At 41.8% G+C, this 15,928-nt stretch overlaps 1 protein-coding gene and 1 long non-coding RNA gene across 11 annotated transcripts in view; one reads left to right on the forward strand and one right to left on the reverse strand.

The window, feature by feature from the left end:
* Nucleotides 1-8,776, forward strand: part of PRKAG2 (protein kinase AMP-activated non-catalytic subunit gamma 2) — a 244,625-nt gene extending 235,849 nt beyond the window's left edge. For all 10 annotated transcript variants that reach the window (XM_086865886.1, XM_086865894.1, XM_086865876.1 and 7 more), the window contains 3 exons: nt 3,133-3,279; nt 5,338-5,431; nt 7,669-8,776. In XM_086865886.1, coding sequence (XP_086722012.1) covers nt 3,133-3,279; nt 5,338-5,431; nt 7,669-7,700 — 273 coding nt within the window. In that variant the 3' untranslated portion in view covers nt 7,701-8,776. The remainder of the gene's footprint in view (nt 1-3,132; nt 3,280-5,337; nt 5,432-7,668) is intronic.
* On the reverse strand, nt 115-15,793 carry LOC147656015 (uncharacterized). Its single transcript, XR_015279838.1, has 2 exons — nt 15,290-15,793; nt 115-2,731 (listed from the first exon to the last, which is right to left on the reverse strand). It is a non-coding gene; the product is annotated as an uncharacterized LOC147656015 (long non-coding RNA).
* Nucleotides 15,794-15,928: the final 135 nt, after the last annotated feature.

The raw sequence follows: 15,928 nt of genomic DNA on the forward strand, positions 1-15,928 counted from the left end.
TTTTATATGTAGTAAGCATTTGCAAATTAATTTATTAATATGATAGTTTTATTTTGTTCCTTTGACTGTAATTAATAAATAGAATGAAAGAAATCAAATTCACCCTGCACATAATTTTTTTTTCTTTTTATTACTATTTTTATTTAAGTTGTCCTTAGTAGTACTATTTGCACACAGGCTTTTACTGCTCTGGATGTTACCCAAAATAAGATCTGGCTGGGCATAATCCAGAGGAGGGGATCAAAGCTGGTGAAAAGGCTGGAAGGAATATCCTGTGAGGAATACCTAAGGACTCTGGGTTTGTCTGGTGTGGAGAAAAGGAGGCCAAGAGTGATGGGCTCAATGCTCTTGAGGCTTCCTAAGGGGGGAAGTGGAGAATGAAGTGCTGAGCTCTTCTCCCTGGGATCCAGTGACAGGAGTATGGGAGTGGTTCAAAGCCACACTGCAGGGGTTCAGATGGGGCTTTAGGAAGCATTTCTTTGCCAAGAGGTGCAGAACACTGAACAGGCTTCCCAGAGAGGTGGTCAATGCCCCCAGCCTGTCAGTGCTCAAGAGGCACTTGGGCAGTGCCCTTAATAAAATGCCTCAACTTTTGCTCCTCCCTGGAGCATCAGGCTCTTGGACCAGGTGATCATTGTAGGTCTCTTACAGCTGAACTGTTCTGTTCTTGTTGGTTTCTGTTTTTGAGTGAGGACTTCCTTTTTCTAGCTGCTGCCACTCCAGTGTGTTCTTAAAGAGAATGCAGATGTCTCAGTGCAGTCTGAGTACTTTGTACAGCTTGACCTTCTCAGTGATGTAAAAACTACTTGGCCCATTCTTTTGTGTCTCTGACTCCAAAGCCTTGCATCCGTATTCCTTCTGCTTTAGATCTAATCCAGGACACTGTTTCTGGATTTTCCTCGAGATTCCAGTTGCATACTCAGATTCATGCCATGATTTACCAGCCTCAGAGAGCAAGGGCTCTTCTATTCTCATGGCTTTCAGAAACTTGAAAAATACATATTTTTTTTATCCCTGACCCCTCCCAGCAGTGTGCCCCTGCTTCCTAATTGCAGCATCTGACAGCTACATTATTTCCTAGAGATTTCACTGCCCAGGTTGCCACTGACCAGCTGCACTAGTGAAGAATCCAGATGTCTGAAACACAACCTAGAAGGCCTTCAGTAAAATGAAGAATAGTCCCAAGTGGAAATACCTTAAGCCTATAAATCTCTCTGGCTGCAAACATTGTTCTTAATACTGAAAATTCTGTGATGTCACTGTTCCTTCATCAAATGCCTGTCATTTCTAGGCATTTGTCTTCATTATTTGGGATTCTCTACTGTGTAAGATCCTCTTCTGCAATAAAAGCTTGTCAGGGAATAGGCAGTAGCTGTGGAGAGAATGACCTGATGTATAAATGACAATGAAATTTCACAGCTGGTGGATTCAGTGTTTCAGTTTATTTTGTAGCTGTGTTAGGTTTTGAGCCAGGACATGTTTCCTTCATGTCCCATTCTTCTTCAGAAAGACACTAAAAGGAGGAGGGCTCCTTATGTGTTTCACTTCTTTTCTCATTTTAAGTGATGAGGTAACATATAGAATCATTTATCTGGGAAAAAATATGTATTGGGTACTGAATAAAACCCCCAAACCACAAAGATATAATTTTAAATATATCATTGTTTTCATCCAACTAGTAACATGGGAAAGAGTTAGGGCATTTATTGATTACTTGGGATTTTCCTTACATGTCCTAGTTTGCTTATTAAGTTAGGGGGAAAAGATTCTGTTCTTAAAAGATAAACACCTCTGAGCTTCCAGATTTCATCAGTCTGCTTCAACCTGATCTTCAGCTTTAAAAGATGAAAAAAAAATGATTTCATCTGTAGTATATTATCTGATCTTCCAATAAATGTAGAATTTCCAAGATGTTGATTTTTAACTTGTAACCATGTGGCTGATATCCTTGCTTGGTGGTTGAAGGCATGTCTGTGTATGCAGCTGTCTCAATTGATAGATTTCTTTCATTTTTAGAGCTGTGAATTAATTTTCAGGTTCTTGACTGGGGAAACCTGGTAATGGAGTGATGTGTAGGAATAGCTTTATATTGCACCAGTTACTGTGTGTAGGGTGACTTCAGTTTGCAGAGGTTTTTATGTCCTCTCAATGTCCTTCATTAGGACCAGGTTAAAATAATTAACTAAAATTGTTTTTATCTTCATGATCATCTTGAATTGTCACATTTGGTGTAATTCAGTCAAAAAACTTGACCTGTGTATCGTCTAGCCAAAAATTAATTTAATTGTATTGCTTGGTCCAATGCTTTCATTTAAAAGCTCTGTCATTGTTCTTCCTACAGTGCCTCAGCAGCAAAATCAGTAGGCCAGGCTGTGCCAACACTACTAAAATATCACTGTGGTCTCACCTACAGAAACTTTTTGCAGGTCTGGACAGAGTCCGCTCACTGCAGGCATGATCCTATCCTTAGAATGAAAGTTTAAAATGTCAGCTTTCAAATTCTTTTAATCTCTTCCCTTTAGTGGTATGGATGGGATTTCATTGTTATTATTCTTACAGTACTTATTAAAATACACCCAGACACACAAAATGACAGCACCAGCTGAGTCCAGGAGAGGGAGTTTGAGCCCACAAATTAGAAAGGTGAAGAATGAATTTGCTCTCCACTTAGCTCTCAGTCACTCATCTACTCTGTGGGTGGTGTTCAGAACAGTTGGTGTCTTCCCCTGCCCTGTGAAAAACAAACAGAAAAAAAAATTGTATATTCTGTGTGGTGTGAAATCTGAGGAGTTTCACCTTTGCATTTGCTGATCGTGGCAAAAGCAGAATGAGTGACACCAAGCCAAAGATGAGATAAAAAGTAAGATTTTCACTGGCCTAATGCATAATACCAGTTTTATCAATTAACCCAGGATGTCAGATGGTGTTTAGCATCATTGTGCTTGACAGTTCCCAGAATCTGAAGCTGAAGAGCATCTGCTTTGTTTAATATGTTACTTGGAATGGACTCAACTTAAACCAGAAATGCCTATCTGCTTGATGCCAAAATATTTATTTTATTAATTACTTTATTACTAAGTATTGAGCTGTCTGATGTGGCCTGGGTTTGTTGTTTTTTTTTTTTTTTTGCAGAATCTTGCTGCTGAAAAAACATATAATAACTTAGATATCACGGTGACACAAGCCCTACAGCACCGCTCTCAGTATTTTGAAGGTGTTGTAAAGTGTAGTATGCTGGAAACACTGGAGACCATTGTGGATAGAATAGTGAAGGCTGAGGTGAGTCCCTACATAATAAGTTACAATTTGTGTTATGAAACTGGCAAACAGTACAAATTTATCTTCTTTAAGTTGTTTTGATTGCTTGGTGGAAGTATTTTTTAATAATTGTGTGTGTTAGGTCTCAGTCTGCTCTATAGACTCGTGTTTTAGATGCTTATAGGGATGTGCAAAATATTTTACAGTGTACCTGTAATAATACTCAGTTATTTGTTCTGTTTATTTCTGTTGTATGACATTAACTAAACTGAGTGCAGAGCTTTCCCAAGTTTCTGCCAAGCCTGTCATAAGTTTTGCAAGTAAATAATTTGTTTAACTCCAGTTTATAGCTTGGCTCAGGAGATTTATTGGGTGCACCTCATTTTGATGCATGATGGAATCCTGCACTGCTCTCACAGAAACACAGTGAAACAGGACCATAAAGTAAATTCTTGTCAAGAAGCTTTCACTAAATGCTCTTGTAAATTTTTATCTGTGTGCTGTCCAGTCTTTTGGTGCAGTTTGTCTATTTGTTAGTACTGGGAACTTCTTACAGGCAGAGGTCAATGAGTTTGTAGGTCTTCCTCCCCTGTAAGGCTTCTCTGCAGAAGGAAATCAATATTCCCAGTTTCAGTCCTCTCTGGGGTGTGATCAGCTCCATTTAGATGCTTTAACTTCATCAATTACAAGATTTACTAATTTTTTAGGGTTGTAACCAGGCATTTACTTGATATGAGGAAAACTTCCACTTTGTTAATAAGCCCTTACAACCTCATTAGGCAATTTGAATTTGTAACTTTCTGCATTTGCTTGAGCTTCCTCCTGAATTGAACAATTTTAGCATTCCTGATACACAGATTTCAAACTTAGATTATTTTATTACTATCTTAAGAAGCTTTAGACATTTGGGTTTTAAGAACAACTCCTACCCTCTCGTTCAGTCTAAACACAGCAAGATTACATGTAAAAATGAGTCAGTCAAAACTACTACAAAGTTATTTTTAGCTGCCAGACAACTGCTTGATCTTACAAGCAATTCAACAAATGAAACATTGTCCATTTTTCTTGAATTCATTACACAGAGAGAGGAATAAAATTACTAAATACGTGCATATGCTGAAATTAATAAACCTGTTTAAAATACCACCAGCAGAGTCTTATCAAAAAAAAGATATTTTCTCTCAACTTAATAGTGAAGAAAGGTAATTCACTTGGATAAAAGTAAACATGTAGTAGGCTCTAAACTTTGGACAGACAGTTCCTGGTTCTGCAGTGGCCTTTCACAGCTTGCTCGGGCCAATAAGCCTCAGGATACAGGAGTATCCACCTAATTTCCCTACAGTTAGGACAAAAGTTTTGTGGTATAAAATGTTCCATAGAAGAGGTTTGTAAGGATAAGGCCATTATTTGAAAATATGGTCTTACTGTTGATAAACCTTTCTTACAGGTTGTGTTCTTGTGTTTATTTGCATAGATAAATTGAATCCTTTTTCTGTCTTAAGCAGTCTGTTTAAAACTAATTGTTTTAAAACCAATCTGGCACTCACTTTTCATTGTGTAGCCCTGTGAGAAAAATTAAGTTAAAACCAACTCAGAGATGTCAAAAGACAATAAGTTTTAGTGTTGTGCCTCTCTGCTGAGGAAGTTAGGAAGTATTTTTTAGAAGGAATCCTTGTTTCATTACTGTGTCTAATTTTTTGGAGACAACAGGCTGAGCTGGGCAGAGGCTGTAACTTGGGGGAAAAGTGTTTGATGTGAGTGCCACATTTTCAGAGCAGAAGTATTTTCAAGACCTAGATCTCAACTTACCTGTCACTTCATATCAGATTCTGTGGCCGAGTAAGATAGCTGTGTGCTTTTTAAACATGCACTATTTTCATTTATGTAGGGCAAGCATGTTTGTCTTGCTGTGAGAGAATTGCTATTCCTGACATTTTGAACCATTTTGGGTTGTTTTTTCCTACTTGTCTTCATACTGCTTTACTTCAGCGGTTTTGTTTGTTTCTTTGTCTGTTTTTCTTTGCTTTTGTCTACTTTAAATTGGGTAAATACATCTCATACTCTTCTCCCTGCTGGCAGGTTCATCGTTTGGTGGTAGTGAATGAAGCTGATAGCATTGTGGGTATCATCTCCCTTTCTGACATCCTACAAGCTCTGGTACTCACACCTGCAGGTATGGATCTGCCCTGGGGCCTTGCCATGAGGCACTGGTGGTGTGCACACCCTGCTGGATTTCAGTTATTTCAGTGATAAATGTCTGATTTTCAGCTTTTGTGACTGATTATACTTATTAAATACACAATTCATTTCAGGAAAAAGCTGTCAGAATATTAAATGTCAATCTCCTGTTCACTGAGGAGGGCATGCAGAAGCTTCATGAATGTCCCTGCTGTTCATATATCTTTTCTGGGGAAAAACATGTCTTGATTAATGTTTTAAGTGAGTGAAGCAGAATGTATAGACAACATCTACAATAGGGCACCTTCCCCACCTTCTGAGTTTAAGTTTTGCCTGAGTTACTAACCTGCTTTATGCTCTTAATTGTAACTTCACTTCAACCTCATAAATTACTTCAGTGTCACAAGAACTAAAGCAAAGCCCTGCTTTAGCTCTGTGAGGAAGGCAAAATGTCTTGAAGATTATTACCATTTTGCCTCCAAAAAAGACCAAATCAGACAAATAGAGCCAGATACATAGAGACTTTTTAAGGATGTGAGCTTAACTGAAATCTCATACCTGCCCTGATAGATGGCATAATCGTGTAGAAGTGTTTTTACCTCCATAGACTTTGAAAAGAAAAAAAAAAAAGGTAATGTACCTTGTTCAAGCAGAAATATTTCAGTTCTGAAGAGAAGTAATCAGCGATACTGCTGGAGGTGTTGTCAGTACATCTGGTTCCTTTTAATGACCTGGAAGAGCACGAGCAGAGCAAGGAACCCAGCTCTGTGAAAGCATGGATGAGAAATCAGCCCAGATATCTGGGTCAAATGGAATCTTTGTCTGGAGAAAGAAGAGGGACAGGCAGCCTGTGCCTCTCCAGGCAGAGGAGGAAGTTTCATCCATGACTGAAGGGTAGCCTTCTACCCTAGAAGGGTCTGGATTTTAGTGTATGAGTGGATGCCCAGGAAAGCAGATTTTAATGGTAATGGTGCAAAGTTCAGACAGGAAGGATGCATTTGGATGCTGACAAACCAAGAGCTTTGTTGTACTGAAGTTACATGGACACCTACGTTGGAACTCTGAGCTGAGCTCAAAGTGCTCTGGAATTGTTGCAAAGGGCCGTTCCTGCTCCCACTCTGGGCCAGCAGCATGCTCTGAGATCCCTGAGCTGCTGTAACTCACTGAGTTAACGGGAAACTGAGCCAGCAAAAAAGCTGCAGTTTAGTCAGCCTGGCACGCTGAACCTGCCCACAGAACAGTCTGGTACTGAGGACGGGGGTTAGAGCAACAGAGAGGGCAGGGTTACACCACTGGAAAAGAGGAGGTGAGGAAAGGTGGTTCTGGGGAGCAGTTAAGCATCAGACTGCATTTCCACAGGCAGCTGCCCAGTTTTAGACTGGAATTTTTCTCATGCAGGGAGAATGTCTGCGATGTAAATCTGATTTGTAGAGTATGAAATGCGACTTTGCTCCTAAGAACAGCAGATAAATCACGTCCAGTTCTCTTCACAGACTGAAAAGGAAAATTTACTGACTGGCAGGAATTAAGACCAGCCTGTGTTTAGGAAAAAATTAACAGCTGTGATGTGAAAACTGGATGTATTAATGAATATTTCAGTGTTTGATTATACATTACAAGTAGCAACTCCAGGTTTCTGGGAAGAGATTCTTATTCTGTAGAGCTGGCTGCTGAGTTCAAGCTCACCATAAAGTTCAGTCATTGCTCACCATGTTTGAGTACCTGGAGAACAGGTGAGATGCTACACAGTCCTGCTGGACAGGTCTCTCAGATCCCTGCTGTAAGCAAAATCTGCCTCTGAGCCAGGAAAAATGGATCCATCAACACAGTGTAGTTAAACTAAATTCTCACATAGTTTGTGCTCAAGAGGGATTCATTTTTTGGGGGCTGTTACGATGATGAAGCTTGGCTCTAAGATGAGGGACAGGTTTGGGCTGTGGGTTTTTAAACTAATGTTTTTTTGTGCTGGGGAGAATCTTCACAGGCACTTGGAGTAACTTCCCAGAAGGGTTACTTAGACTTAGCAATGAAATTAAAGCTGTGATGGTCTGGAGCTTCCCTTGCTGTGTCTCACATTGACATTTAGCAGTCCTGCAGTTTATTCTTTAGAAATGTTGTATTCAGTACTCTGATTCTGGTGATGTGATCAGGGAAAGTTGCAGCAATTGGAATGAGCTTCTCCAGTTTTGTGTGCCTAAGGAAATGACAGCTGCTTTCCTCTTCTGTTCCCAGGTGCCAAACAAAAGGAGAACGAGAGCGAATGACTGCTGTGAATGTACACGTTTGTAGAACTTGAACAGAGTTTCTGGGTCGTTTGTCTCAAGAGCAGTGACTGCAATGGAACAGAGCAGGATGGTTGAGAATGTGTTTTGGGACTTAGTGATGGATGATGAGTCTCTTCCCCCCAGTGATGTCGCAAAAAAAGCAGCATGACAAAAGCTTATGTTAAAATGTAGGCTCATATTTCAAAATGTCTTCAAAACATTTGCTGGAAGACTTCACATGATGTCCTTCATTAAAATGCACTGTATTCTGAAACTTTTTCATTTTGTATTTGACAGAAGTCACTGGTCAGCAATGGATATATGTGACATAAGGCAAGTGTATGGCATATTCATATCATAGTGCCTTATGTCAAAATACAGCAATATGTCATCACTGTTGCCCATCACTGTCAAAGGAAGTGTTGTGCTAAACGAGACACTGTATTTGAATGTGAAAGTCTTTAAACCTAAAACCAAATCAGTTTCAGTTCTCATTAGATTTGTCATAAAAGCTGTAATTTGGGTATTGGTAGACTTCTTTAAAACTTCAATGACAGTTTTGTGTTCAATGTTGCATTCTGAACTGAAGTGTAAAACAAGACTGATTTAAAAACAGCTTTATTTATTTTTACTTTCATGACAATTTTTTACACATCTTTGGTGGATAGCTAAAATTTCACCATATCCATTAATAAACTGTTGATTGTTATACAAACAAGTGGGAGATTTTTCTCATTATTTAAAACTTTGGAGTTGCAGAAGCTGTGCCCTGTTCACCAGTCTTTGTTACTTGAGCTGAAGATTTCGGAAGCGTGGATTGAAAGTGCTCTGTCATACACAGGCACCACGGAGGAAATGAGGTGCCAGAGGACAATATTTTCACCTGTATTAAAGTGTAAAATGATGTTTGTACAATGAAAACCCGAAACTTTTTATTGTATATGATTTGTACAGAAGTGGAGGAGTGAGGAAAGCTGTGGGATATTTGCTAATGTAAATGTACTGTAAAGTTTGAAGATGAGACTTTTATAATTGTAGATTCTTGTAGATGGAAGAAATTAAACCCTACAACATCAGTTTGGTTTTAGCAGTTCGTGCCAAGTTCTTTCGCATGTATGAATGTACATGCATTGGGATTAGTGCAAACCAGGAGCATTCTTACTTTCCTTCAAATTTAAAGGTGGCTTATGTTGATGGAATACTGCAGTAAGACTTCTGTACTGTGTTTCCAGCCTGAATACTGCACTGGAAAAATGCAGGAGAGGGATACATTATTTTTCCATTTATAAATGTGGAGGTAAAAGGTGAACAGTTTTCAGTTTGCTTATGAAATGTAAATATAATTGTAATAATAGTAATGAAAATATTTCTTCAAAACTTTTCCCCTTCCTACAAGAATTTAAATTTTGAACTAAATGTGTAAAAACTTCCTTCTTACAGGTATCTTTCATGACTAAAAGTATTCCTGTAGTACACAATGGAAACTGTTCACTTAAGACTTTCTTCCACTTTCTTACCATGTGAAAAACATTGTCAAGTCTTCTCCAGCACCTTTTCTGACTGGGTAAATATTGACTCTGTTCCCTGCAATTCCTGATGATACTGAACTGGAGCACTGTCCTAAGTGCAGCAGCCTGGTGCTGGTTGCTGCCATCAGAGCTGCCATCAGCCCAGCTCTGATAATCCTCGTGTGGGAGATGGAGTGATTTAAACTAAAAATAGTGGCTCTCATTCTTCATAGGGTGTGTGGAGGGAAGAATTTGTGGTAGGTAACTGATTAAGGGTAAGTGGGCAGTAGTGCTGCCTGCAAATGCCACACAAATCACATAGAAGCAGCTTTGTGAAAGGCAGGATTCTGCTCCAGCACAGGCACTGCAGCCTTCTCTGGGAGATGGGGTGGCAGGGAGGTGCCCAAAAGCATGGTGAGATCTCTCTATCACCCGGCTGCATGAGCACATTCTTCAGCACTCTGGTCAAGGTATTTTTAAAGATAAGGGTTGAACCACTGATAATTTTTTTATATATATATTTATATATATATATATATATATATAAATAATATAATACATATATAAATACAGTAATTATATTAGTAAAAGATAAAATATATAAATATTTTAATATTATATTTATATAAAAATATAAAAATATAAAATGTATTTATTATATTATTAACTATAATAAATGTATATAAATATATAAATACTATATTATTTATATATATATATTTTATATACAGGGACAAATTCTTCTGTCCCTGTTCATGCAGATGCTGTGGGCTTGCCTTCTTGCTGCAGTGTGCAGAAAGCCAGAATGAATTTGCAGTTTTCAGATAGCCACGTACAAGCTTCCCATTTTCACATTATTACAACTGCTGTTATCATGTGGGCACAGGACTAGCAAAATTATGGAGAACAGCCTCTTCAGTGGTACAAAACTGTGTTTAGAGAATTTCCACCCTTTCTTTCTGGAATTCAGCTCTGAAGTCTGCATTTGTGAGTGGCAGAACTGTGATGTGACCCCACCAGCATGAATAAACAGCAGTGCCATCAAAATACACTCTGCTTGTGCTGACACAAGTGCCAGTGCTGATGAAGTTAACAAAACTAAAGAAATTGTGTCGTTTTTAATACAGATCCGTTTTCTACAGAGCTAGAAAAATGCTTGTTCCAGCATAAGGAAGGGACAGGAGTAAGTAAATGAGGGTAGAGAGAGGAGGGGTGACTCAGCAGGGCTGCTGCATGTTCCACATTAAAGGGACAGTGTAATAAAGCTTCAGTCTAGGGCTCTTCATGTAGCTCATTAGAGGTCTCAGCCATGAAAGAGAATAAATAAAATGTCATTAGACTCCAGTTCTTGTGCATTCTCCCCTCTGGACAGGCAGCAAGCTGTACCTATAGACCTGAGACCACAGCAACAGCTCCAGAAGCTCCTTGTCAGAGACTGGACCATGCTGCAGATGGAAGTGTCAGTAAATGTCCCCTGTGACTCCTGAAAGCCTGTTCAGTAGTGCAGGTGAAGAAATGAGTTCTATTTTAACCAGCAGGACTGTAATAACATGTGATTGATGCCTTTGCTTTCCTGCGCATTTCCTTGCCCAGCAAGAGATGTCTGTGAAAGATAATTATTCTGAAGGTCTTGTCTTGGAAGGGCTTTTACCTACTCTAGATATTTTTAACTGCTTAGGTGTAAGAAAATGGTTTTTAGTAGACTTTGGCCCTCAGTATTTTTCAGTACTTAGAGATGCTCTGAACTGAGGAAAAATCACCCTTTGCTGACACTGATGAAAAACATTTTCCTGTTTTACTTCTGGAATCCTTTAGGTAAAAGGTCTGATATCAGACAGTATTTGCTCTTTGCTAGGAAGTGAATTCCAATTGTTGTGTATCTGAGACCTATTCATCTTTTATTAAGGGATACTGTTGTGCTGGGAATGTTGGATTAAAACATAAAGAACAAGCCTTGATTTCCAAGGCCTGAGCTCTTGTCCTCATGGCAGACAGGAGGAATCTGACTGAAGCAGTTCCAAAACTCCACATGGAGAACACTCCTTGTCATTTTTAGAATGAGTGTACGGGTAAGTTGGAGTTTTTCAGTTTTGGTCCAACTAGAAGTGAAACCACACGTGCTTAATCCTTTCAATCAGGCCCTGTAACTGCTCCCACTGAGTTCTGCAGGCAGTTTTAGAAGTAACCAGTTTACTGCTAAAGTTTCTGTGAACTTTCACCCATATTGAACACTTATTAAAGGTAATTTCCAGAGGAAAATGCCATTCCGGACAATTTAATGCTACCCTTGTACCCACATAATGCATTTATGCAAAAAGAATGTTCTGCAGACACTGCTCTTTACTCTTCACTTCAGGACTTAATTTAAATGTGGTTTTGAAAGTCGCTTTCTTGGTACTCATTTGTTTTCTGGTGGTTGCAGTCAGACCTGTTCCTGCTGAAGTGAATGGGCAGGAGGTGACCTGTACTCACACATCAAACTCATTCCTTTAGAAAAAACCCTGTGGAATGTGTGTCCCTGCAAGCTGCACACCATGACCTGTAGGGTATCAACCCATGGTGTCAGCAGCCCCTCTGAGCTGAATTAGTCCCTTAATTTGCTTCTACTAATATTTTGCCAGTGTTTCTAGCCGAATATTGCAAAACACACTCACTGAAAAGGCAGGAGGGAACAGAAACAAGTGCAAGGCTGAATTGAATGTACTTTGTAACCTCTGCGGGCAGCAGGGGCTGTGCTGTGCCTGTGGAAGCACGCCCAGTGCAAACACTGGACACACTTCAAAACACTCTTTGGGAAGGCCCCGCTTTGCTGAAGGACAGAGCAGGTAATTGTGCTGGTAATTGCTGCTGCAGGAATTGAAAGTACGAGTCAGAGCTGTTCTGCATTTGGGAGCTCAGTAGCCAGGTGGCCATGGGTTTGCATGTACTGGATTACTGTAAAAATACTTGACTGTTGAGTTACCTTTACTATGTGAAATCTATTTGGTTCTTTGTCCATCAGGAAAAGGTACATACAGGCAACAAAAGGAAGTCATGCACCGTTTGTCCAGCCTCCCTCAACACCCTGATCTCCCTACAGACACTCACTCTACCCCTGCTTGCTGTTTTCCCCTTTTTCTTGTCTTTCAGTTGATGTGTTGCACTCTTTGAGCATGTTATCTCATTTACCATAACATTAATGTCATTTCTCATCTGAACTGATCCCAAGGCTGTGTTTGACTTGAGGGAGTACCTGGCAGAGGGAGACAGGGAAAAGGCCTGGAGTGCAGCCAGTGCAGAGGCACACAGGGTACGTCACCTGTCCCACAGTTCTCTGAACTCCCTTGGAGCTCACAGTTTGCAAACATTGTAGACGTCAGGAGGCTGCAGCAGGAGCAGGGAATGTACAGGCAGAGCCCTAATTCCTAATGCAACTGATGCTATGTGTTAAGAATAATTAGAAGATTGTTAGCCATGTTACAGTTACTGTTTGTAAACCCCTTACCTTGTACCCCTGGCCCAGGTTGCTGTACCTTGTTCAGCTGGGCCCTGAGGAGGAGGATGACATAAGGACTTTTATGTAAACGAGAGAAACCAGAGACTCATGGGACGCACACACACTGATAAAAAACCCTGAGACAACAAGCCACACTAAGAGGAATAAAACCAGTACCATCGAACAAGGAAGACCCAGAGGAGTCCCCGGACTTCCCTCCAAGGGCCGACATAACCACTAAGGGACTCGACTAGTATGACACCCTAGACTACAAGGCCAAAAAAATGAGTCTTCTTAGGAACTCCCATGAGGAAGGAAGGACCAGCTCTGCCCTAGTGACAAAACTGCACGGATCCTCCTCTTCTACGGTGTCCAGTGGAGCAGTGGCGGTGTGCGCGACCCCTCGGGCCCCCACCCCAGAGCTGTCCTGTTCAATAAAGGCCTTTTTAAAAGGAGCTGGTCTCCTGGCCCATTCATAACATAGGGAACACTGCCCTGGGAAAACAACCTGAGCATCACACCTGGCTTGTTACCATGGGGAGAGGAGTTCAGCAAAGGGGCACTTGGTGTTTGAGGTGTTCAGTCCTAAATATATAAACATTAAGAGTTCAGATAATGCACAGTGCCTGGGTTAGACATTCACATCAGCCACAGGTGTGCTGGCCTTGTGCTCAAAGCACTCCAGAAGTGTTTAGATTTCACCTGGGCAGGAGAAATGCAGTAACAGCCTTACCACACTCCAGATCCTCTCATCTCTGCTTAAGCTGCTGCCACTTGAGTAGCAGCATCCCAGAATGCTGCCAAAGGCCATCAGCAGTGTCACCCAGCCCTACAGCATGGAAACACAAAACCTTCCCTCAAAACTCCGTATTTCCCTGTATTCCCAGTGTCCCAGCCAACACAAAATGAAGCACTTACAGGATCCTGCTGGAGGAATTAGCCAATTCTCTCCAAAGGAACAGTGGAAGAAAAGGAAGTTAAAGGTTTTTCTTCAAAATAAACACATGCGCAGGAAGGACAAGTTGTGTTGCTGCTGACAGTAATCCTAAGGTGAGACAACTCCATTGCAATTCAAAGCAATAAAACCAGCTAAAGGGACAGAAACAGAAACCCTGCAGTAGCGAACTCTCCAAGCAGACTGAGCCAGGGGCAAGTTAATAGAAACCAGATAAATAAATAGACACAGCTCCATAAGGAGAGTGGGATAAGAAAAAAAGAGAATAAGGGAAAAGACCTGATCAAAACAAGTGGAGGGAACAAAACCAGAAACTCCCACAAATGAAAAAAATTGCTGATGCTCACCACTCTGAGCATGTGGAGGAGTATGGAAATATATCCTGAAAATACAAATTAGGTTTCACCAGAGTAAAAAGTCCAATGCCAAAGTGTGGTAGGCAAGTAATAAGAAATGTAAGGAGATGGAAGCTGAAAGCATAATTACCACAAACTTCAGCTATTTTTCCAAATCCACGTATGTCATTAGAAGGTAATTCTTATCTCAGTCCTCTCAGTTTTCTGGCTCAGTAAAAAGCCCAAGTTTTGGACCATGGCATGGTTCCAGAGGGAGTGAATGTAAAGATGATGGCACAGCTCCAAGGGCTGGTCCTGCAGGATCATGGCTGCTGCAATCCTCATGTCCTTCATAAACAATTGTGTCTTTTACAAGACACAAAACAAAGAGGAATAAGGTGCTGTACATCAGGCAGGGCTGTCCCCCAGCACCTCTTGGGGACCTTTGAACAGGATCCCTGTTTACAAATGCTGGATTTCCAAAAAAGCCAAAAAAGGCTGCTGCTTTTTTGCAGGCCCCCCAGATCTCACCAATTCCTATGGGGTGATGCTCGAGGGCTGTGATGACCTGGGAATCTGTGCTGTAGTGAGTGGAAAAGACAGTCTGGACACAGAGAATGAGCATGCAGAGTTATATCACCACAGCCATCACTGAGAAAGTAGAAAACCCCCGTGTTCCGTCACGAAATAACTATCCTTCCATCATGTACCTATTCACTGAAAGCTGTTATTCCTGCTGTTTAACAGGCTACCAGCACTTGTCCTGTAAAACCCCATAATCCAGAAGACAAAGGGTATAATTAGACTATCCCAAGAAATGCAGGTATCTCCTAAAAGCCTGTCTGCTCCCCAAGAAGCAAATCACTTTTGTGTACAAATGGTTTTCTTTTGATTTAGTTCCCTGCCTTCTCACCAGGTAAGAAGAATATGTGGGAGTGGATGGGTGAGATCGGGGAGAAGCCAATCCATGCCCCTTAACATCATCCAGCTGTTAGGTTGGTTTGCTGTACCCTGGTGTAATTGCATGTTAGGTATCTGTGTTCCCCAGAAAGATAGGATGCACATTAGAAAAACCAGTTCTAACATTCATTTTTCAAGAAAATGTGCAAAGGGTAGATATTAACCCAAAGTGTTCAAAATCAGTAGTAGAGGGGGGGAGATACGACTTTCCTGTCTCCGTGTCTTTCTCCTTTCCACTCTGCATCCACTCAGTGTTGGTCACCACCAGTACACGCAGCCCTCTTTCCAAAGCAGAAAACCCTCCACCGCTTGGACCTCAGAGCTAACCATTCCCGAACTCCCAAATGCCTCGCCACCTTCCCTTCCATGCACTTCCCAGCACTTTATCGACGCTGGGGCACGACGTTTCTCCATAAATCATCTGCAGCACGGGGAACGCTCTGAGGAGGCACCGAGATAAATTCAGATTCAAACAAGCCCGGCCGAGCCGGGAGCCTGAGGGCCTCGGGACAGATCCCATGGCCCGCGGAGGAGCCCCTGGGACGGGGACTGGGAGGGGAAGGAGATGAGGAAGGAGACAAGGACAGGCATGGAGGCAGGGACGGGGATAGGGACCAGGACAGGGATAGGAACAGGGATGGGGATAGGAACAGGGATGTGCACGGAGATGGGGACTGGGATGGGGGTGGAGACAGGACTGGGAAGGGGATAAGGACGGGGTCAGGACGGGGATGGGGATAAGGACGGGGACAGGGATAGGGATGGGGATAAGGACGGGGACAGGGATAGGGACGGGGATAAGGACGGGGACAGGGATAGGGACGGGGACGGTCTCGGTGACGGAGATCGGGAAAGGGGCCGGGCCCGGGCCCGAGCGGCGCGCGCGGGACGCACCAACCGCCGCACGCTGCGCGCGCACGCGCGCGGGGCCTTGGCGCGCGCCTCTTCCACCCCTTCCCCCCCCCGTGTCCCCGCTCGCCCTTGCCCGCCCGGCC

The sequence above is a fragment of the Cyanistes caeruleus genome, chromosome 1 (genome assembly GCF_971803275.1).
Source record: "Cyanistes caeruleus chromosome 1, bCyaCae1.hap1.1, whole genome shotgun sequence".
NCBI classification, from domain to species: Eukaryota; Metazoa; Chordata; class Aves; order Passeriformes; family Paridae; genus Cyanistes; species Cyanistes caeruleus.